At 46.7% G+C, this 24844-nt stretch overlaps 1 protein-coding gene across 3 annotated transcripts in view; it reads left to right on the top strand.

Annotated features, from left to right (window-relative positions):
• PTPRG (protein tyrosine phosphatase receptor type G) overlaps positions 1-24844 on the top strand; it is a 501503-nt gene that overhangs the window by 432819 nt on the left and 43840 nt on the right. For all 3 annotated transcript variants that reach the window (XM_088473430.1, XM_088473429.1, XM_088473431.1), the window contains one exon: positions 21016-21107. In XM_088473430.1, the coding sequence (XP_088329556.1) occupies positions 21016-21107 (92 nt within the window). The remainder of the gene's footprint in view (positions 1-21015; positions 21108-24844) is intronic.

The following is a 24844-nucleotide window of genomic DNA, read 5'->3' as shown; positions in this document are numbered from 1 at the left end:
TGGACAACTTTAAATATAGGGATCGTCAGTCGTGAACCTATGAACAATCAAATTTACTCAGACTTAAAAATTCGAAGGATAGTTTCATTTGAAATGTCAGACACAGCGCCCAGAGAGTTGCGTACATGGGTCGAAAAAGCGACAGTTGAAAAAGCTGAACAAATTCAGTTACTTGCTTTATATTAGTCCCTCCATTTCCATCCGCAATACATCCCCCCAAAGGCATCCCGGAGCTTAGCCCAGGCTGCCAACACTTTCTGAAAATGGCGTTCTACTATACTGTTTTGGCGGGAACGCTTCGAACACTGAGGAAAAAAAATGCCTGTGTGCAAAATCAAAAACCTCCTACAGAAAGTGATTTTTTTTTATTACAATCTGCATTAAAAATGCGCATGTACTGAAATATTTTTGGTTACCGCTTTCAAAATTTGCATGCAGTTATAGCGAAAGCACCCATACACGGTGCGATATAGCAGCCGATCCGACGAATTGGAACGATATCGCTGCTATATCGTTCCGTGTGGGGGTATGATATTGGCCAGTGCGCACTCCCGTGGGATCGTACAACGCTCCTCCAGATCTTTCTGCATGCTCAGTTGATCTGGGGGAGTGATGTACGATCCCATGCAGCGCTATACGGGTGGGGTAGGGGGGAGCCGGCATATGGGGCCGTGTGAGGACCGCCCCATATGTCGGCCATCGCATCGCAAGGTGCATATCGCGCCGTGTATGGGGGCCTTAAAAGTCTGCTTCCAGCTCTATGCGGTCACGGAGCCCATATCCCAGCAAGAGTTCCTTGCTGAATTCCTGGGAAAACTTCCATTTCTACTTCAGGGTCCATAGGGTATCCACAGGATACCTTGGGGTATAGGTGTGACGTCAGTCGCAGGGCACCAAAGAGTTAAGCTTTCAGCCTCCCAGGATGCACTAAGTCCCCCTCCTATACCCCGCCCCCGGGCCAAGGCACCTCAGTTTAGTTTGGTGCCCGGCCGGAGTCGGGTGCACCTGTTGGAGTGGGGGCTAGAAGAGCCCCTGAAGCTTTTTCTTCATGCAGCTGTGGCTGCACATCTGGATGAACAGCATGGACAGTCAGTCCTGACGTCCATGCTGTCTTCCCTACACCCCGCCGGTACCAGAACGCCGGTACTGATCCGGGGATGCTGGTGGGCGTCTGGGGTCACAGCTAGCGGTGACCCCAGATGCTCCGGACCATGGCCGGATTCAAGGGGGACAGAGGTAAGCAGCGGGGTCCCGCGGTGGGTCCCCGCTGATCACATGGTCCTAAGTCCCCAGGCAGGGGGCTCCCTGGGGACTGGCTGCAGCGTGGAGCCAGGCGACCAACCTGCGCTTCCACTACCCCCTGGGACAGCGGACCGCAGCAGAGCGGTAGCGCTGCGGCGTCCCAGGGGTTAAATGCATGCCAGGGGAGCGCGCCTTTCCTGTCTCACAGCCGGCGCCTCCCCCGCTGCACACAGCCCTCTCTGCACTGTGCTGACTGGTCCTGTGTCAGCGCTCCTCCCCCAGGCCAGCTTCTCTCTGCTCCTCGGCGGCCATCTTCTCTGCAACGCATGGTGAACGCTGCTGGAAGTCTGGAAGGAAGCATCGTGGTCTGGGTCCCCCCGCATACCTCTCCTCCGCTGTGGCTCAGGTCTGTGTATGCAGCGCTGTGTCCTACCAGGCCCTGTGTCTGTGTAGTTGAGTGATCAGCGCTGTTAGTGCAGGAATTGTTATTTCTCTGCATTGTATGTGACTGTGCTAGCGCTGCCTGTAACTTTTCTTCTCTAAACTGTCAGCTTTATTACTGTCCCTGTTCTTTCTGCTAAAGCCCTTGCGGTGCGGTGCTGCAGGGTGGTCTCTCGCCTATTTAATACTTAATTGGTGAGAGAGGTCACATACGTGGTGCCATAATGTCTGAAAGTGATTTTCCCCTCCGGCTACAGTGTACCACGTGCAAAGTACCGTTAGCGGAGGGGGAGGGTAGCGCGGAGGGCTTTTGCCGGCAGTGTTTGTCCATGGCGCGGCCTATTACGGTTACAGCACCGGTACAGGAGCCGCCCTGGGCTTGTTTCGCTCAGGCGTTAACAGCTTTAGTGGGCCAGTTAGCTCCGCAGCCCGCGTTTACTCCGATGGGTTTGTCCCAGCAGTCTGTGGTGTCGTCACCCATGCAGGGGTTCCCACGACAATTGGTGGTACCCCACAGTCTCCCTATTTCCCCGCTCCCGGGTTCTCAGGAGCCAGCGTGGGTTAACTCCCTGACGAGTTCTGTACAGCACTTGTCGGATGTGTTGCAAGGGGAGTCTGTGATGCGGCCTCATAAAAGGCCGGTGGCGTCTCTGTCCGCTCCTTATGAGGATGACGAAGGGACGTCTGATGATGGGGAGATTCTGGATCCTTACGATCAGGAACCTTTCCATACTAAGGACGCTGATGCTAAGTCCAAAGTATATATTCCTGGACTTATTCGGGCGGTCCGCACAGCCTTGGTGATTGAGGACGAAGTTCCCCCAGCGGCTAAATCTAAGTATGCCTTTTTCAAAGATGTGAAGGGCGATGCCACAGTCTTTCCTCTTTCGGGTCAGTTGGTGGACCATTTAGAGGAGGCGTGGAAACAACCTGGCAAAAGATACCAGCCGCAGAGACGCCTGGCGGTGGCTTATCCGTTCGCGGATAATTATTTTGCTAAGTGTGAATCCCCTCCACAGGTGGATTCTCACGTGACCCGTCTTGTCCGTAGTGCCACATTGCCGATGCCATCCATGTCCTCCCTTAAGGATGCTACGGACCGCAAGGTAGAAATCTGCCTGAAGTCCGCTTATTCCCTTGCAGGGGGGGCAGCACGGCCGGCTATGGCCATTTGCTGGGTTGCCAGAGCGATGGAGCGCTGGGCGGATTCATTAGAGGCTTCTTTTGAATCCGACTGTCCGGCCGAACAGGCGAAGTTGATTGGCAATCTCCGTGATTCGGCCACCTACATCAACGAGGCGGCTCTAGACATTAGTACTCTGGTGTCTAGAATTTCTTCAGCAGCGGTAGCTGCTCGTCGCACCTTGTGGCTGCGATCCTGGAAGGCGGACGCAGATCCAAGAAAGGTCTGGAAGCGTTGCCGTTTACCGGAGAAGTTCTCTTCGGTCCGGATCTGGATAAGATTGTGGCCACGCTGGCGGCAGCCAAATCTGCTTGTCTCCCGTCGGCCGCTGCTCCTTCTGGTTCTGGACCATCGTCCTTTCGGTCATCTAGGGCCCAGGGCAGGCCCAAACCACAGTCGTTTCCTCGACAGGCTGGCCCTAAGAAATCGGTCAAGCCCCGGAAACAGGCATGGAGTACCAGACGTCCGGCCCCCAAGCCAGATGACAAGCCTGCGGCCTGACGGTCCGGGTCTCCCCTTGGGGGATCCCAGGGTGGGAGGCCGCCTGCTGCAGTTCTCCCGGTGTTGGTCGTTCACTACGACAGACACTTGGGTTCTGGAGGTGGTCTCTCACGGGTACGCCCTCTCCTTCCGGCACAGACCCCCGGCTCGATTCTTCACCACGGGTCTACCATCAGACCGGAACAAGGCTACGGAGCTGCGGAAGGTATTGCACACTATGCTCCAGGCTGGAGTTATAGTGCCTGTTCCATTCTCCCAGAGGGGCCAGGGTTTCTATTCAAATCTATTTTTGGTACAGAAACCCAATGGGTCATATCGTCCGATTCTCAACCTCAAAGCACTCAACAAGTCTTTGCGGGTCCCGAAGTTTCGGATGGAGACCCTACGGTCCATCATTCTGGCGCTGGAACCTGGGGACTACATGGTGTCATTGGACATACAGGACGCTATGGCGGTCATGGCGGCTTCTCTGCGGCTGCAAGGAGTCCGCATGTTGCCGTACTTGGACGACCTGTTATTGGTGGCAGGATCTCCAGAGCTCCTGTTACACCACTTGGACCTGACCATTGCACTGCTGCAACGGCACGGCTGGCTAATCAACTGGCAGAAGTCCACTCTAATCCCGTCTCGGAGGATTCTGCATCTTGGAGCCTTATTGGACTCGGGACAGCAAAGGATCTTCGTGACGGAGGACAAGATCTCTGCTTTACAGTCAAGGGTGCGCAGTTGTCTGCACAGCCGCCGGGTGTCCTTACACTCGGCGATGAGGTTACTGGGCTCCATGGTGTCGGTGTTCGACATGGTGGAATACGCCCAGTTTCACTCCAGACCTCTGCAGCACCTGATCCTGTCCAAGTGGAACGGGCTGCCTCAGTCTCTGAAGTTCCAGACGATTGTGCTCACCCCGGAGGTTCGCCTGTCCCTTGCGTGGTGGTTAAAGACGACCCACCTCAACAAGGGACGTCCATTCTGGGTTCCAAATTGGGTCCTGTTGACAACGGACGCCAGTCTTCGGGGCTGGGGAGCAGTTTCGGGTCCACACTTGTTCCAGGGCAGGTGGACACCGACAGAAGCGGAGCTTCCAATAAATATCTTGGAACTCCGTGCGGTCTTCAATGCTCTCCTGCAGGCACAGCGGTTTCTCCAGGGTCACCCGGTGCAGGTCCAGTCGGACAATGCTACCACCGTGGCCTACATAAACAGGCAAGGAGGAACTCGCAGTCGGGCGGCTCTCGTAGAGGTCTCTCGGATCCTGGTTTGGGCGGAGCGCAATCTTCCGGCCATATCAGCGGTCTTCATCCCGGGAGTGCTAAATTGGGAGGCGGACTTTCTAAGTCGCCAGGACGTTCATCCAGGGGAATGGTCCCTGCACCCGGACGTTTTTCAACTACTGGTGGACAGGTGGGGTCTTCCAGAAATCGACCTCATGGCGTCCCGGCACAACAACAAGTTGCCGGTGTACGGGTCTCGCACAAGAGACGAAGGGGCGTCTCTGGTGGATGCTCTGTCCGTCCGGTGGACGTTCAGGTTCGCATACCTGTTCCCTCCGGTCTCCCTTCTTCCACGGGTAATCCGGAAATTCAAACAGGAAGGAGGGACGCTCCTGTTGATAGCTCCCGCGTGGCCCAGACGGCACTGGTTCTCAGACCTTCAGGGTCTGTCCGTGGACAGTCCTCTGCGGTTGCCGCTACGACCGGACCTTCTGTCTCAGGGTCCTTGTCTTCACCCGGACCTGACTCGGCTGTCTTTGGCGGCGTGGCTGTTGAGACGGCCATGCTGAGGTCCTGGGGGTTTTCCAGCTCTGTGGTGCGTACCATGTTACGAGCTCGGAAACCGTCTTCCGCGAGGATATACCATCGCGTGTGGCATACGTTCTTCCAGTGGTGTCGACCGAGAGGTTATGCACCGCGGGAGTTTCGTCTGTCTCGGATTCTCGCCTTCCTGCAAGCGGGACTAGATCATGGGCTTCGCCTTGCTTCTTTGAAGGTACAGGTTTCGGCCCTATCTGTCTGGTTTCACCGTAGGATTGCTACAATCCCGGATGTGCGCACCTTTATGCAAGGTGTTCTCCGTATTCAGCCGCCCTTTGTTCCACCTGTGGCGCCTTGGGATTTGGCTGTGGTCCTGAGGGCTCTCCAAGGACCGCCGTTTGAACCACTGGGCTCAGTGGATATTAAATGGCTAACAGCTAAGACTGTTTTCCTTCTGGCCGTTGCTTCAGCCAGACGTGTTTCTGAGTTAGGGGCTCTTTCTTGTAGACCCCCTTTCTTGGTTTTTCATGGGAACAGGGCAGTGCTCCGCACTCGGCCCGAGTTTCTTCCCAAAGTTGTTTCCCAGTTTCATGTTAACGAGGAAATAGTTGTTCCGGCCTTTAACTCACCGGGTCTTTCCGTGGGTGAGGCCTCTTTGGATGTTGTGCGGGCCTTAAGGACTTATGTTGACCGCACTTCTTTGTTTAGGAAGTCGGACGCTTTGTTGTCCTCTATGGCTTCTGTAAAAAGGGTTGGCCTGCTTCAAAGCAAACTTTGGCAGCCTGGATCCGTATGGCTATTTCTGAAGCTTATCTTCATGAAGGCCTACCGGTCCCTCCTTCTCTGAAGGCTCATTCCACTAGGTCTGTGGGTCCTTCGTGGGCAGCTCGACGTGGTGCCTCGGCAGTTCAGATCTGCAAGGCTGCTACGTGGTCTTCTGTCCATACCTTCGTGAGGTATTACAGGTTTGACACCTTCGCCTCTCAGGATGCTTCCTTCGGGCGGCGGATTCTCCTTTCTGCACAGGAGCGTCCCCACCCTTAAAGGATACTGCTTTGGGACATCCCCAAGGTATCCTGTGGATACCCTATGGACCCTGAAGTAGAAAATATGAGATATGGTAAGAACTTACCCTTGTTATCTCTATTTCTACGAAGTCCATAGGGTTCCACAGGACTCCCGCCCTGTCGCACCTGTGCTGCAGATGGGCTTTGCTCTGGTCACCGGTTTTCCGTCTCCCTCTGGTGAGAATGTGATTCTTGTATGTGTCCAGATCTTTGTTCTCTCTCTTCCTTCTCCTCCTCCGGCCTATGGCTTGGTAACTAACTGAGGTGCCTTGGCCCGGGGGCAGGGTATAGGAGGGGGACCTAGTGCATCCTGGGAGGCTGAAAGCTTAACTCTTTGGTGCCCTGCGACTGACGTCACACCTATACCCCAAGGTATCCTGTGGAACCCTATGGACTTCGTAGAAATAGAGATAACAAGGGTAAGTTCTTACCATATCTCATATTTTTCACATTGTGAATTTAAGCAACAATATTTCAGCACATCCAAATTTTTAATAGGGCCCTTTGTGTTACAGGCTTGGTATTTTTCATACAGGCTTTTTTCCCTCAGTGTTTTAATTGAATCGGTGCAGCCCAGCCAGAATCAGGACAGTTGAGAGCTATGGTTTTATGTAGCAGACGTTCACACTAGCAATTCTGTAGCGAGGGTTACAGTGAAAAATTGCTTAAAAACACTGCCCAGTTGATAATCATTTCAACAACCGAGACCCTGCAATCAAAGTTTTTTGAGCAGTGCAAAAGAAAATAAATAAATCACTCATTATTCTAAGGTCCAGCAATTGTTTTAGTTTCAGCAAGTTGCAGTTACAAGAATACTGTGACAAAATCGATGATATGGCACAGCACAGAGGATTGCTGGCTTGATGCCTTCCACTTCTAATTTCATTTTTTGTTGCCTTCTCTGCGCTGTCAGTTTCAGTACCGCAGAGAGCGGAGAAGGGCATGGTACTACTACATGTATGGAGCCGCAAAGCGCTACAGAGGGGCGCTTCAGGGATGCCATGTGGCACTGAGCTGGCTACCTGTGGGAGTGGCTGCCCCCAGTGCGTCCTCTCTCTGGAGTCCATGTTGGATCTGTCACATGTCCCAGTGCTCTGCCAATCCGGTTCCTGGGGGAGGGGCTGAGCTGCGCTGCTAAGGGGGACAATGTGAGTATCCTCCTTCAGCAGTTGTTCACCAATACTATGAGCGGTGCCATAAAGTGGCCCCATCCGCTGCGGAGGGGGGCAAATGTCCTGCTCAGCAGGACATGACCCTGCCAGGACTTCCAACAAACCCTGCCTGGGTAAAGTGTACCCGCATCCCCATCCCCCACTCAGCGCCCCTGGTGGGTTCTGTGCAGGCTAGATTTATTCAGTAGCTCAGGGATAGGCAACCTGTGGCACACCAGCTGCTGTAAAACTACACATCCCAGCATGCCCTACCACTGTTTTGCTTTTAGAGCCTGCTAAAGCTGTCAGGGCATGCTTGGATACGTAGTTCTGCAGCAACAAGAATGCCACACGTATACCCTTGCTGTAGCTGATCCATTCAGACTGTTGATAGCTGAAGCAGATAGTCTTTAGCGTGAAATGCATGATTGTAGAAGTAGCATGCAAATAGCTGTGATGTTACTACCTGCCCTTCTCCGACTGAACCTTTTCAAATTAAATTTCCACAAGACTATTACTGGGAACCACAGGATTTCCCCCAAATGCAGGGACACATGCAGAATTTCAAGAGCTGGTTTACAATTGCTTAATATTGAAAAGAGGCCCCAAAAAACTTGCTACAATAAACTAGGGATGTGCAGGCTCGGATAGGTTCGAGTTTGCACGTGGAGTTCGGATTTTTCCCTCCAAAAAAACGGAACTCAGAACGAGGCAAAACGTCATCTTACATGGACGAACATCATCATTCCTGGTCTTTTGTCCAGGAATGATGATGTTCGTCCATGTAAGATGACGTTTTGCCTCGTTCTGAGTTCCGTTTTTTTGGAGGGAAAAATCCGAACTCCACGTGCAAACTCGAACCTATCCGAGCCTGCACATCCCTACAATAAACCTGTGCAACAGATATAACATAGTGTAAAGCCGGGTACACCCTTAAGCAACCCAGCTGCCGACTGAGCAGCCAATTTGGGAAGCTATACACACTTACCAGTCAGCTTCTCCATATATCTAGCCAGACATAATTGGGTGGGCATTTAAATTTGCTGGCCCATTTGTGATGTCAGTGTCGGCGGATCCAGCAGCCAGTGTACGGGTGGCTGGCGGGTCGCCGTAACACACATGTAGGTGGGCCGACCTGATATGTCGTTCGCATACATATAGTTTGTAAACCCCTACCCCCAGATGCAGTATGTGATATGTCATTTTGTCAGCTGTGCGGACGACATAACGCATAGTGTGTACCCAGCATTAGATGTTATGTAATAAGGAATGGTAATTAATATTAGTGACCACTTACTGTATGTGGGCAGTAGTAATTCTACAGAAGCAGCTACTGAGGAGTGTACGCACTGGCCACAGTGTAACAGGGGGGAAGCCATGTGATACATAGGTCAGTCACGCGGTTCCCTTCCAACCCCAGCCTACGTGAAAGGGAGCTAAATGGTCAGAGCAGAGGGCCTGATTCAGAGCCACTCGTAAGCGGCCGCTCGTTCGCTCCAATCGATGGTTGCACATCTGCGCATGCGTATGGGTCGTAATGTGCATGCGCCAACCAGCCAGTGCGGTCGGAAATCGTGTGCTCGCAAAATAGCGAATGCCTGCTAATATGAGTGACAGGATGAGGCGTTTGTGGGTGGTAACAGGGGAAGGTGCTTGAAAACGGGGAGTGGAGATCCGAACGCAGGTGTGCCAAACGGTCAAAACGGGCGTTTTAAGGGTGTGCATAATTAACAAAGCAGCGTCATCGACCACATCACTTGGTTGTCTTTTAGTCTGAACTGCTCGCATGATTGCGGTAGGAAAATGCTACCACAAGAATAGCGAGCAGTTCATATACGCCTTTTGATGTACTCGATTAATCTAATAAATAGCGGAGATGACGTATGATGCGAGCGGCCAGGGGGCGTCTTTACAAAATAGCGAGCGCATGTTTCGTTCGCTCGTTCAGACATAGAGGCGTCAACAGACCGCAAAGATTGAGCGCTTAATTTAAATATCCGGCCCCTTTTTCAGAACGGCCGTCCGCAAATAGCGTCTGGCTCTGAATCAGGCCCAGAGTTACCTCATCAGTACGGGCCCAGGACAGATATCAAGATTAGAGCCAGACGCGTTGATGCAGTGCTATATAAAAGAAACTACATGTAGTATATAAGGAAGGAACCACACTTGTCCATGCATAACAGCTGCTGAAAATGACAGAGAAATCAGACTATGCCTGTGCTGTACATATGGACAGAAATGCATACAGTAGTCACACACAACTAGAAATTAGAAAGCAAAATGTACATGTAATGAAATGTTTGCATTTTTACATTTTCTCTGTCAGTAAAATACTACAGCACTAAAACTGTAAAACTAGAGCCATAACCTAAGTAAGATTAGTGACTCTGGCCATTTTGCTGAGTTCATTGAAGCATCAACTTATGAAAATGTTTCCTAGGCTGTAGGCAGTTTATTATAGTTTAATTGACTGGGAACTTTCTAGAAGTTGGTGGATCATGTGATTGGAGGAATGGGTAACTGGAAACCGCCCCCTAGGTGTGCCCCTGAAATGGTGTTTATTTCTGGGGTTCGAACACTAACTTCCTTAACAAATAATATGTTTATTGTAGATAACATTAAAGATAAACTTACCCTTTAACACTATAAGAAACAGTCTGACCAGAACATTTATTTTGCAGGACAGTTTGACTTCCTATCTATTCATGGCATAGTCCAGTGAGCAACAATTTGTGTAGAACTGATGTAAATTAAATGCCTATCTTTCATAACACAATGGATAGATTGCTGCAGCGATATCCGCACCAACAGGCAAATTGGCCGATATCCGTACAGTTGTGAGACCTAAACTGCACTAAGGCAGAGTGACCAGTTTGACCAGCACACACTTTACTACTCCCCCGGAAAGGCCAAGAGACTCCAGGATTTTGGGTGAGTTCTCTCATACTCACTTCCTCAGTGAAGTGGTCGGTCCGGGGCTTGATGACGATAGTCACTGTGAATAGCCGCTTGCTGTACAATGCTGTGAGCCTCAGCAGTGTGTCCCTCCCCTAGAGTTTGGACCTCCCGGGGGCACCAGTAAGAAGTTGCCAAGTGCGGGACAGCATCAATTGCAATTTAAACCTTTTCCATTTGTTTGTAATGTTCCTCTTTCCCTGATTCTCAGCTGTGGGATTTTTTTTTATGTAACGGTCCCTTCACAGCCCAGACTAATGCTTCTCTCCTAAGCTGACCTGACTTGGGCTCACAGCGGGCCTGTTTCTGTGGTGGCCATGACTGTGTGAGCGGCCGTGCTTTTGAACACAGCTGCTTTCAGGGACAAGCCCACGTCAGCTTCGGCCCCTCGCTGTTACCTCCCAGGAACGCCCACAAAAATTCTCAAACCCTGCTGCGTACGATTCTGTGCTGCATCTCTGCTCTCTGTGCGCAGACAATCGGTACGCGTGCACGTTGCAACTCGGACACACGTGCAGTACAAAAAATATTGGCCAGCTACGCACGTATCTGCACTGGGTCCAACTCTGAAGCAGGCCCAGTGTAGGAAGCCATTTTGTGTGCTGAAATCATTTTCATAAAAATACAGCATATAAATTCTGTGGTAAAATCAATGACCCGTTCCCATCTCTGGTCTCTGTACAACTATAAGCGGTGTCTGTGTGACTCCTAGACTAATTCTTTCTCCACATGTGATGGATATAAACGTTATACTGCATCTTGCGTGGAATTAATGTTTTGCTCTATAAGTTGTCTTGGGAAGATCATTTGTACCATTGAGAGAGATGTCAGGCACTGTACAGATACTGAGTAAAATCCCATGTGATATAACATCACATTACATTAATGCGCTCAGGCAGATTTGTCTTGCTTCATCGTTTCCTGTGCTTTCCGTTTTCTCTCTTGCATCCCTCACATGTGATAGGATAGCTTGTAGAGAATTCATCCTCGCAGCTGTAATGTTCCCTCGTTCCTCCTGACTATTGCACTCACTCCAGTATTTCCTACCTAGTTTAAATGGAAGGGATTGAAACTCTGATTGAAAGCCGCACCCTAGAAACCATTATATAAAGGCGGAAGAAAAAAGCCTTATCCAATTTTCTCTGGTTCCAATGTGTTTCCCATCACTGAGCTGAAGGACTTTTATGTGACCTTCACCTTCTGGTGCCATTTCCAGATTGCACATAACAGCCTCTAAACATGTTCTCTTTGCAATTCCCTTCCCAAATTAGAATGTGCTACTTTGTGTTTAGATGAGCTTGATATAAACACAAAAGTGCTTCTTTAAAGCAGAACTGCCTTCTAATGAACTTAACGTGCTCTGTGCCTGATTCAACGATCGCAGCAATGCCGATGTTTTAGCAAATGGACAAATTTCTTTTCTACTGCGCATAAGTCACTACGATATTCCTGCGATTGCGGCCCCAGTGAGGATTATTTGCAAAGTGATTGATAGACAGGGACCGTTTGTGGACAGCAATGGGGGGGTGGTTATTTAAACGCAGATGTGTTGCAGCCTGCAACTGCGATCCCGTACGCAGTTGCGAAGGCTCCCGGCGTCTCAATTCCCACGGCCATTCTGCCTGACCATAGGGTTTACTCAGAAGTCTGATGATCAACCGATTTGTGTCCGATGGTTGAGTTCTTGTAAGCAGCGACATTTGCATTTGTTCGCTCATACGGTATCGCAGCAGCAAACTGCATTTGTGTCCATCTTTAAATCAGGCCTTGTATCCACTAGTCAGAGTTCAGGGCTCCTCCGGTCTTTGCGCAACCCTGGCTTCAATCCAGCATTGGTGGGGGTGAGTGGGTTGTTTGTCCTCCTACTCACCCACCATTTTAAAGTGGCGAATGGATTGGATTTTGCGGTATTGGTACAGTATTATCAATGAGGTTGATGGGTGTAGTATGACTTGTCGACAGATGCTGAATGTCGACATGGTCATTAGGTCGACGGTCAATATGTAGATATGTATTTAGAATGACATAGTTAAAATGTAGTCCCGTTCAGAATGTCGACAACAAAATGTCAACTTTTTTGATATTTAAGCCTAACCCTAAAAATCAACAAAGAAAAAACATATGTTGACATTTTGGTGTCCACATAAGTGACCAGTGGACACATGTGACGTGGCACAATTGCCAGACCATGGATGCTTGGTATTAGTCCCCAGAGAGGTGCCAGGTGTGAGGCTACAGCTCAGACACCGGGCCCATACCTAAATTTTACTATGGTACCATTCCGCCCCTGTGTAAGTGCTATATACACTCTACTACTAAGTGTATATAGAGAGAGGTTAAAAATAAGATAGGGGGTAAGTAGAAAAACAACTTGAGAAAAGTGTAGTTGGCCTGTATACAGTAAGAGCATCAGACGACAGTCCTAAGTACTGTAAGTATGATGCTGAATAAGTCACGCGTGTCCTTTACATGCTTTCTTTACAGAGCTTCATGATTTTTATATAACCTTGAATTGCTTTGATGTCGTCTGCTCCTATACTACGCTGTACTTCTATGGCATTTATCGGGCTAGTTTTTCATGTGTTTTATCCCATTGGCTCTCCAGAGACGTACTGCTCAGCTGCTGCTAGCTTGATGTGTGGTGTAATTAATGCATTAAATGATAGATCTTGTGCAGGGTTTGTGTCGTCTTTCCCACTGCAGCCAATTTCAATTGAAGCTGTCACCTACACACAGCTGCACATTAGCCAGATATCCAAACAGACATATAAATAATGGTTACATTTACTGTGGTCTTTTTGTTTGTTTTAAAGCGTTCGGCTTCTGCATGAATATAGTGATCTACATATCCATGAATATTAGTAGCCAGGCTGTCACTGCATTGGCTCCCACCGATCACATGATATTAATTTTGCAAGTTTTTCAGCCAATAGAACAGCCCACACCAACTGGCATGAGGCAGACCAAAATAAAGTGAAGATTGTAAGGGGCACATTTGGCAATGATCAGGTTTTTGAGCTGATCATTAACATTTCTTATCGCGGCTATAAGAAATGATTGATCGGCTGGATGTACCAAAATCCACATCCCGGGACAGTGGCTCCGATACGTAAAAAGTCAAGAGATCACTCATGCGGTCACTTTACTTTTAGTTTCAGGACCCCAGCGGCCCACTGTGCATATGTGCGGTCTGCTGAACGTGCATGTGCGGGGTGCCGGAGAGAAATCCTACAGATCCCTCTCCCGGTACTTTCTGCGATCTGTAGACCATAGGTTACAACTGCTAACGCCAGTGGTAAATCAGACACCCTAACAGCCTCCATAGAAACTTATGGGGGCTGTTTTGCGGTTAGAAATGGAGGATGGGGGGATATCCCGTAAATACTTTTTCATCTGTAATAATATTATAAGAACGTTGCGTCTGTCTGTTCCAAGTTGGCGCAAAAACTGCTGAACCGATTTTCATTAAAAAAACTGCATCATTTTGTAGTTTAAACTCCTAGAAATAACCTGCACTTAGTTTCATTTCGTTCCGTCAAGTCAAAACTGAGCAATAACAAAAACACCAAGTGCGCGGCCGGTAAGGGGTGGGGGGAGAGGTGCTTTGGGCCCGCAGTCACTTGAATAGGATAGGTTACATAGCTGTCTGTGCACAGGGCACACAGTGACATTGGTGTGAGTGGTGGGTGAATAGGATAGGCTACATAGCAGTCTCTGCACAAGACACACAGTGAAATAGGTGTGAGTGGTGGGTGAATAGGATAGGTTACATAGCAGTCTGTGCACAGGGCACACAGTGACATTGGTGTGAGTGGTTTGTAAATAGGATAGACTACATAGCAGTCTGTGCACAGGGCACACAGTGACATTGGTGTGAGTGGTGGGTGACATTGGTGTGAGTGGTGGGTGAATAGGATAGGCTACATATCAGTATGTGCACAGGGCACACAGTGACATTGGTGTGAGTGGTGGGTGAATAGGATAGGTTACATAGCAGTCTGTGCACAGGGCACACAGTGACATTGGTGTGAGTGGTTTGTAAATAGGATAGACTACATAGCAGTCTGTGCACAGGGCACACAGTGACATTGGTGTGAGTGGTGGGTGAATAGGATAGGCTACATAGCAGTCTGTGCACAGGGCACACAGTGACAGTGGTGGGTGAATAGGAGAGGTTACATAGCAGTCTGTGCACAGGGCACACAGTGACATTGGTGTGAGTGGTGGGTGAATAGGATAGGCTACATAGCAGTATATGCACAGGGCACACAGTGACATTAATGTGAGTGGTGGGTGAATAGGACAGGCTACATATCAGTATGTGCACAGGAAACACAGTGACATTGGTGTGAGTGCTGGGTGAATAGGATGGGCTACATAGCAGTCTGTGCACAGGGCACACAGTGACATTGGTGTGAGTGGTGGGTGAATAGGATAGGTTACATAGCAGTCTGTGCACAGGGCACACAGTGACATTGGTGTGAGTGCTGGGTGAATAGGATAGGTTACATAGCAGTCTGTGCACAGGGCACACAGTGACATTGGTGTGAGTGGTGGGTGAATAGTGTAGGCTACATAGCAGTCTGTGCACAGGGCACACAGTGACATTGGTGTGAGTGGTGGGTGAATAGGATAGGCTACATATCAGTCTGTGCACAGGGCACGCAGTGACATTGGTGTGAGTGCTGGGTGAAGGTGCTGCTGCCACCAGTCTGTATAGCGCTTGTGGTCACGTGGGCCAATCCCGCGACAGGGCCCCTAGGCAAAGCAATATAACTAGAACACCTCATATAAATGCAATTTCATTGTGGGCAAAACTGCGGGCAACAGCTAATATGTAATAATCTTTAATAAATATTTATCCAAACACCCTTGTATGAAATACTTTCCAAACATTTATAAAACATAAGCCATATACTGTAATCTACACAAATCACACTATCCTTTTATCTGAAGCTGCCTCCAGTGTGATGAGCAATGATTAACTGTGTTAGTATAGGTCATTTGGTAGTGCCCATTTTCGGTATAATGCTCCAAATTATCAGCAACAAAGCCCTTAACCAGTGATCCATATGTGTCCGGTATTACGATCAAATAGATCCTCTCCCCGTATTGCCTACAAAGTTATATTTGACTTTAAAATAAACCTGGTTAGTTTCTTATGTAACATTATAGTATCTTAATGCTCCACTGGGGAATTATTTAAAACTACCCCATAACACATAAGCAGCCTGTATACATGAGACGTACATACTGCATGAACCCTCAGCCACATACTGTAGGTTTATCTTCAGGAAGTGGGAATATGTGATAACCTTCCAAATCGGCGTTGTACCTGTATATTATTAATTGTTTGTATCCTCAATCATAATACGCCGTTCTGCACACATAATATGTAACCATTCACATCGTAGAACACTGGCTGAATTTAGTCAAAACCAGTGGCACAGAAATTCTAGAATAACCATAATAATATAATCGTGATTCTCACTTACTAAAGAAAATATTAAGGTTTACATTTAATGAATACACCTCCGATGCATTACTCCATTGGGGAGAAACACCAGCTGTTTTATTGACTTGTAAACAGGCTAAATAGCCCAGGCAGGCATTCGTTTTGTTTCTCATAATAAAAGAGCTCCGAGAGTCTCTCTACGCCATATTAAAGCTTTGTCTAAATGCACGTTTGACAACCTTAGGTGTCTCTTATTGGGATCCAAAGTGTTGAATTCTGTTGAATTCACCTTTTGGAAAAAACAAAAATAAAATTATCGTATAAAAACACCATTAGAGGCTTTATGTAACTAGCACTAAGGGGCTTACAATTCATTAGCTGCGGATATTGCTTGTAGTTAAATAAGATTTCTCTTAAAACCATCATCTATCTCTAAGCAGTTACTCCGTGAATAAACTCATTTACTAGTCAGTGACACATTACACAGTCACGTCAGTGTCCATAAATGAATGATTTTCTTACTGTTGTGGATATATAGAGTAAATTACACCAGCAGGGGCCAGTATCTTGTGTGACGGTCTCAAATGCCTGGTTAATTCCCCCCATCCCCTCCCCCCTTCATTTTTAACTATCCCTTTAATTCATACTCAATTGAAATATTCAAAGATCCAGCCACATTTGATTAAAACAATGGATCAAGAGGTCATCATAACAATGTCACTAACGTCTAATTTTTGTAGTGGAACAAAATGTATTTTCATCTATTATTAATATATAGTACTCGTTTTTCATTGTATTTTTTTTTTTCCCTCAGTCGCAATGACTGCAGAGAATTGATACATGTTGTTCGACAGCAGTAGACCTTTTGGCTTCAGTTAGGTTCGATGTGTCAATCATAGCGTTCCAGAACATCAGATCGCGCAACGCCTACATTGCCGAATTCTGTTCACTGCCATAGAGGTGCACACAGAAATCGGAGTTTAAGTGGGGTATTTATCAACGCTTGAAGAGAGATGAAATTGTGAGAAATAAAGTACCAACCAATCGGCTCCTGTCATATTTTCTACTGAACACAGCCTGTTCAGTGTAACTTAGAAGCTGATTGGTTAGTACTTTATCTCTCACAATTTTCTCTCTCTCCAAGGTTTCATAAATACACCCCTTCGCCTCAATCTAGATGGTATCTGATATATGGCAAAGGTCCCTAAACAGTCACCATTACAGTCCAGTTTTTAAGGATAGCCATGCTTGAGCCCAGATGGTTAAATCAAGTTGGCTGAGGTACTAATTAAGTGACATGTGCTCAAGCAGGGATAGCATTAAAATCTGGACTCTAATGATGGAGTTTGGAAACCTCTGGGCTATGGCAGATATATGCGCATCCCTGACTGTGCATCGTGGCACATCGTGCCCGCAAATCCCAGTTCATTGAATCGACCCATTTGACTGAAAAGAGAAGTCTTATGACCCAGGTGAGCTCTGATGCGCAAGGCTCTTGTAGGGAAACTTTGCCATATGCAGAGATTCCAAATCACTAAGGTGTCTATTTACTAAGCGGTGTTAGGAGGCAGAGTGAAAAGTGATAAGGTGCCAGCCAATCAGCTCCTAACTGCCATCTCACAGGCTGTGTTTGAAAAATGACAGTTGAGAGCTGATTGGCTGGTACATTATCACTTTTCACTCTGTCTCCTAACACTGCTTAGTAAATAGACCCCTAAAAGAGAAAAAAATAATCCATCACCCTACTCAAAAACCCAATTGCAATGTACAATTATTAACATATGCATATCATTGTGCTGAATGCTGGCATATTGGTGATGCCACAGTACATGGACTGTTGTCCAGAAGATGGTGAATTTCATGCAGGCTTGTAAAATGGTGGCTATAGAAGAAATCAAGTTTTAGGTGTCTGTTGGGATATCTTTTTGTTGTTTCAATCTGCCTTTGAATGGAACTGAGAAGTAGCATAAATACCCAAATACAATATACTAAATATTACTCTGTGCCCTGCAGCCAGCATGTGCTAGTTTTGCAAATATTTAATAAACTGTGTTAATATAGGTACATGCACAGCAATCTCCTACTCACTGCCAGCATTTTATGTATTTATTCATTTTCAGTTAGTTATTAGTCCGGTGTCTACACTAAGGTAATGACCTTAAAGCTATTATGCCACCTAGTAAAAGGTGGTAGTGCAGACCCACCCACATCTCCCCTACCCGAGCAAGAATCCTGGTGACCGCTATATCCAACCGGTTTCCAAGGTCTTCTCTTACTGCCCCAAGGTCGGGGGTGAGCACTGAAGTGATTGCAGCTTGTGATTGGTTCTTACGCTTATAACCGGGTTTCTCTGCACCAAATGATGGGGTGGGGAGATCGTGTAACGAGTTGTCCTGCAGTAGTTGGGTTTTAGATCTCGGGCAGCTGGCAGTGTGGTGGATAAATGTGTGTAAAATGTGGCTGCAGTATGTGGTTTTACATACGTCACCAGTTTTTGTATCTGCAGATGGCTCAAGCCATGGACCAGGAACGTATACATTAACTTTCTGCTATGGCCAGATGACGGGCTTGCAGTGCCGAAAAACTCTATTCCATTGAAAAATGTGTTGGATTTGTTCTGATAGAAGCTGTTTTCAAAATAAATTCTACTCAAGCCGAAAGAATGAGCGAGAAGTGCATGATTAGACAGGATCATATTTTAAACACCATTATCGGATACAAATATTTTGTGCATCCATAATTTACTCTTTTGCAAGACTGTAAGTCCTATGATTGTGTGTGTAGTGACGTAAAGCTGTTTGGATGACAGGCTTTCCCACCTATGGGCTGTCATAATGGATGTCCACGACCACCATAGGCCCTAAGAATATTGAATTAGAACCTCTATACACTCCTGCCTATACCTTCTAATATCCTGCCTATACCTTCTAATATCCTGCCTATAAACCTCTAAGGATGACGCTATTTTGCGTACGCAGTCATATAGTAAATAAAGACTCCAGACCTTTTACCTGTGGTTCCAAAGCACAGTGATATTTCAAGTAAAAGTACAGTCAGTTACACGCTATGATCTAAGTACAATTTAGCGCAAAGAATTATACAGACCCAAGTACAGTTATACATACGCATGCGCTCTGGGCCAGATGTAGGCTTCAGCAAGAAACCCCCGTCAATCAGCATTCTTCAAGAAGACTCAGACTGGGGTCACAACACACACATTTATACTATCACAGAAACAGACAACACAATAGAGAGGCTTGTCGCTGATGCCATTGGTTCCCAAGGAGGATGCATCTGTTACAGAGCATTTAACAGGTTGATTCAAATAGACATAGTCCAGCCTCTAACAACTGGTTATCTCTGGTTTCCTGTTCATGCACATCCTAACAGTTGGTCATATAATGTACATTTCGGTGCTTTAAGTCTCTGCGGTCCATAAGTTGAGAATGCATGTTGCGATTTTCACACTGACGATATCAAAATGCTGTTGAAAGAGTGCAGATCAGTATAATATCAAACATGACTTACTTATCATGTATTAAACCTTAGCTACCAAATAACCTTTATTTCTCAGCAATTATAATAAATGAACAAACTTGAATCTTATACTTTAAAGCTTATGAGACATTTTATGTGAATATGTACTGTGTAAGTATTTGGGGTTTGATATAAAGACGCTAGTTAACTTGGGGCAGATGCGTGCACATGAAGCTAATAAACAGCGTTTTCATACAGGATCTTATGCATTCGCTAATATGCGTCTAGTTAACAGCGCAATTGTGCGTATTAATGTGTGTATGAGAAATTGTGAAAGATGCAATCGCATGATGCTAATAGTAATATCGCCATATGTACTTAAGTGTGAGTTTACCTAAAATGGCGCTTGGGCAGCCATTCGCAAAATGGCGTCTTGCGATCTCATTTTCTAAAATGGCATCTTGCGGCCAGTCGCAAGATGGCTTTACGATCTAATTTTAAGCTGATCTTGTCTCAGCCAATTATCCAGCTTTGACAGCCCGTATTCAATTAGTTTCGCACCCGCGATAAAGTTTTGCCTGCCGCACTTTTCGCCTACATTGCGAATTTTAGTCACGGAAACTTATCGTGCGCGCCCACACTATTCGCCGTATTCAATTCCAAAGGACGCGAAAACGGTGACACGTGAAGTCAGAACAGGAGAAAAGTGGTGTCAAAATCGGGGAAATCAGCCTGAACCCCCCAATAAGCTGCAGAAACATTGGGGATCAATGTAGTAGTGCCCGATTAGCCCTAATAAAACTGTTTGGGGTACTTAAGTTTGCACAATTGTCTCTAATTAGCCTTTCTGCACAAGTGGTGAGGAATGGCATAAAGCAGTATTTTTTGGTGAAAATAAGTTGTCCTGGCAAATTTGGGGTACCTGAAAATGGGTGCTAGCATATTTTAATGTCTCTAAAGTGAATTTTTAAATAGTTAAATTGCACCCCCAAAAATTGCACCTGCAATCCCCAAAACACTTGACCCCTTCTTAGTGCACCCCCAAAACCTTATTTCGCTAGTTTGCGAACTTGTCCCCCCACTTTGCACTTTTTCGTCCCCAAATTCAAAGTACTGTTTTGGGGTGTTGCATTTTTTGATGCAATTTGTCCTTTGGGGGCTGTCCCAAGGGTTCTGAGTGATTTTCCCACCTTTGCAACCCCAAACAAAAATGTTGCAGCTCTTTTCTCCACCTATTCAGAGGCAAATCTTTTTTGCGTATTACATTGCATTGAGTTTCCGCGAACGCGAAAAGCGAATGGAATTGAATACAGCGATTACTTTTTTGACAGGTGAAAAGTCCCAATCGGCGATACTTTTTCAAGGATCTTTGCTTTTCGCGGCGAATTGAATACGGGCTATAGTTGGCTAATATCATCCCGTAAAGGCTGTTGTCGGAAAGGATTTTTCATCGCATTAAAATATCGAGTCAAACTCATGGCTCAGAAACATTAAAACTCTTCAGTTCATTGCAATGTACAGCGCCGCGCCTCACCGTCTATTACAGTGCACAATCTTGGCTGATTTACCCTTACCTCTCTTTGGAGCGTGATAGAAAATTAGTAAAGATAATGATTGCAAAGTGCCTTTGCCCCACTCATTCCTGGAGGCACTTCACAGCCACTGAATGTAACCCAGGCACTGCACAGACAGACGGTTCCTTTTGTTACTAGATCATCCACTTTGTTCAGCTATTACCGATGATAAAACAGCCAGAAAATGACAGTCCTGTCTTCTTGTTCCTCTTCTGCAGATGACATGGAAGCGATTTCAATCAAGCAGTTTATCAAACATATCAACGAACTTTACTCAAACAACCAGCATGGATTTTCAGAAGACTTTGAGGTACGGTATAGGATTTTATTATGTGTGCTTTTCCTCATTTACCTTTTATGTAAATCTATACAGAAACACACCACTGCAAAATCAAGTCATCTATTTAGAATCCTATATGGGACTGTATTTATGAAGTAATTAACCATATGGTGCACCCTTGTGCGTACGATTAAGCAAGCTGTCATAAATTATCTTTACGTTCCAAGTCATTTGGTTGCAGTTGAGTGAGAGATATTGTCACGCTGTAAACTGGTTGAGCGAGTTGCAGATGTGACCCACACACACGGGTGATCTTGGGGCCTGGCGTGGAGAGATTCTTCAGTGTAACAATGCATTGATGGTGCTCGGTGATAAATGGTCCTTTCATGCACTTATTCCGGCCACTGCCAAATGCACATCCAGTCCAAGCAGGACTGACCAGGAGAGAGCGGATTGCAGAGTAATGAAAAAGAATAGTAAGACGGTCACTGGTCACAGCAAACACAGCTCAGTTTGTTCCTCCATTATTTTTTGTTTAATGATTTTTTTTATATTCAATGTTGCTCTTTTAAATAATGTTAGAAAATCCATGTATCTCCGTAATGATGGACATGTGGTTATTTGTGGCAGTACCTTTTTAGGCTGTCATTTTCCGTTCAGAAATCATGCTCTGTAATAAAATATTTTCATGGGTTTCCAGTTGGAAGGTGGACATGTGTTTAGGTCGACGGGCACAAATCTTTTTTTTTTATTTAATTTTTTTTGGGTAAGGCAATTAGCCAGATGGTTAGGGTTAGTCACTAGGATGAATGGTTAGTTAGGCACCAAGGGTAGGATTAGGTTTAGGGCAAGGGTCCCCACACGTGGAGCATTACAGCGGCCAATCCGACAGATTGGAACAATATCGCCGCTATATCGTTCCGTGTGTGGGTATATCGGCCTTTGTGCGCTCTCGTGGGGTTGGCTGATATGGGGGATCGACTTACGATTCTGCAGCGCTAGGCGAGTGGAGGGGGCAGCATATCGGGTGGTCGGGCACCAGATCGCTCAGTGTGTGGGGACCGCCCAATATGTCGGCCATCAGATCGGCTGTCGCATTGCTAGGTGTATAGCGCACCGTGTAGGGAGGCCTTTAAGGTGAAGATTATGGTTAGAAAACAAAAACAAAATGTGGACCATTTTTGTCGACCTATTGACACTGTCAACCTGCACCCATGTCAACCTTTTGTCCATGTCGACCTATTGACTGTCGACATATGCAGTGTCGACCTTTTTAGTGTAGATCCATTGTACCCAACCCATTTTCAAGATGCCGATTGATGTTTTTAAGAGTTTGGTGATAGAAAATAGCAACTTTTTTTTGTTTTCTTGAACCTTTTCAAAATAATTTTCTTAAAACCACTTACTAGAATATGGCCTCTGGTTTGACTTTTAGTCCCTACTTTTATTTGTGGTGATGCACAGTATTGGACAGTGGGGGTACATCATACATAAAGGACAAAATAAAGGCGAAGAGGGCCCTGCTCCTAAGAGCTTGCAATCTAATGTGTATAAGAGTATGATTGAAGAGCATGTTAGTTTTTGTGGCGATGGACCTGATCCTAGATGTACATATGCTGTTAGGCTATGTACTATGAAGCCATTGGACTGAAAATTATCAGATTAATTTAGGTCTGATTATTCTTGGGCATCTCACTGGATTTGTGGTCGCAGTGTGGTGATACTGCTGCGGTTGTGATCATTGTTTGGGGTACAGTCAGTATCCCGGTAGCTGCAATGCCGGCATCGCTATTACCGTCGTCGGAATCCCTACGCCTATCACAATCCTGGTGCCGACATCCCGACGCCGGGATACAGAAGGTAAGTAGCAGGGTGGGGGGGGAGGGTTAGAGTTCGGGGTTAGGTTAGGCACTAAGGGGGAAGGGTTAGGTGTGGGGAGGGGGAGGTTATCTTCAGGCACTAGAGGGAGGTTAGGGTTAGACACCAAAGAGGGGGGGTTAGGGTAGGGATAGGGGGAGGGTTAGCATACCGAACAACAAGTGCCGTTATGCTAGCCCTGCCGGAACCGGACTGCCGGCATCCCATACCGATTCCCGTGGTTTGTATTTCCATATTTCCACACCACCTTGCTGTCAGTGCATTGGATACTTAATATAAACTTCTAAGCAGCACACAGATATCTGTAATATTATTAGTCAGGCGCTTGACATAGGAAATGGTGTTAGTGCTCAGAGTGACCTCGGTTATCACTATTTACGAAATGCCTAAAGGCCCCCATACATCAGCAATCTGAAAACCACAATTGAACAATTTGAAGATTTATTGGCCGATTTTAGGATTCCCCAATCTAGCAATCTGCGCCCTTACATTACAGATCTTTTTCAGTGATTTGCAGATCGATTGCAGCAAACACAGATCTTCCAGTCTTGAAAGGCCCATCCTTTTACTGGTAACGGTCTGCAAATCTGCTGATCATGTCCATACACTAGCAATCTACCGCCTCAATCCATCTGTGAAATCTAACTGGTTGGACAATCTGATTTACCAATTCCAAACACTTTTTGGTTGCAATCTGCGATCTGTGAAGCCCACATGGCAGATTTTTATACACAATCGATTGCAAATTGCAGAATTGCCACAATCGATTGCCGATGTATGGGGGGGCCTTATGCCACAAATAAACTTTTGCTATGAAAAGGTAGCACCATAGTTACCAATATTCTGTCTGGTCGTTTTCCAGAGAAGCAGTAGTGTACAATAGGATATAAGGTGAAGATTATTTCATTGACCACAATCAGTGAGAATAAGCCAGGAGGCCCCTCTCCCAGTGCATGCAGTCTGTGGGCACCTGAGGCCTGCAAGGATTTGTGCAATCCCTGCCTCAGTAATGCCATTTCCATATGCTCTTGCTGCACTGGGTCACCTTAGATGCAGGCTCTGGACTCTCCAAAGCTAAATACAGTGCTGGTCACACAGCCAGATGGAACGCTCTGCCTGGTTGCTGGGTATAGCAGTCTGTGCAAGCCGCATGAATATGCAAAACATGCTTCATGACAAAAGGTTGGGAGTTGGTGATTACAGCTAATTCAGTCAAGTTGGTTGAAATACACGGTCTGGGGGCCATCCGAGTTCGCATGAGTGGCTTCTGCCGCGGTCCGCCAGGAACAAACCTGGAAAACTGCCCTGTGGCTAGTTTCATTTCATTTAAAGAGATCATTGCAAGTCAGAATTTTTTTCCATCACGAAAGCCATTTCAATCATAGTATAGTTCTCTGAGGTATATCAAATCCTCACACCTCGTCCTCGGAATCTGCTTTAAGTCTCCTCTCTCTGGGCTTGTACAATGCTTCCTCCAGTCAGCTGTTCAGTCTTTTACTTAGCACAAAGTACAGTTTATGGGGGGTCTGTGCACATTGCTAATTGAGCCCTGGTTGTGTTTGGGTGATGCTGACTGAGCAGTAACAGTATTGCTGATATTCAGGGCAAACACTCTCATTGTCCGGGGAGCAGGAGCTGATCAGGCCGATCACATGCGTTTGCCACCTCCTCAATTATTAATGAGCTGAAATCCCTGGTGCTGCGTCTCACAGCTGCTTTTGACACCATTTAATTATTCAAAATAATCAGCTGCACATCTCTGAACTTCAGCTGACTCTAATTAGGGCCTGTGCTCTGCGCAGTGTCACATCCTCTGCACAGACCGACTGCGAGTTGTTACTTCAAGTATTTTAATCCTCTGCGTCTGAGCCTGGTGTGAACGTAATGGA

This window comes from Taudactylus pleione, unplaced genomic scaffold, assembly GCF_031769625.1.
Source record: "Taudactylus pleione unplaced genomic scaffold, aTauple2 ptg000135l, whole genome shotgun sequence".
Taxonomy (NCBI): Eukaryota; Metazoa; Chordata; class Amphibia; order Anura; family Myobatrachidae; genus Taudactylus; species Taudactylus pleione.
This window is presented reverse-complemented; position numbering and strand designations above follow the sequence as displayed.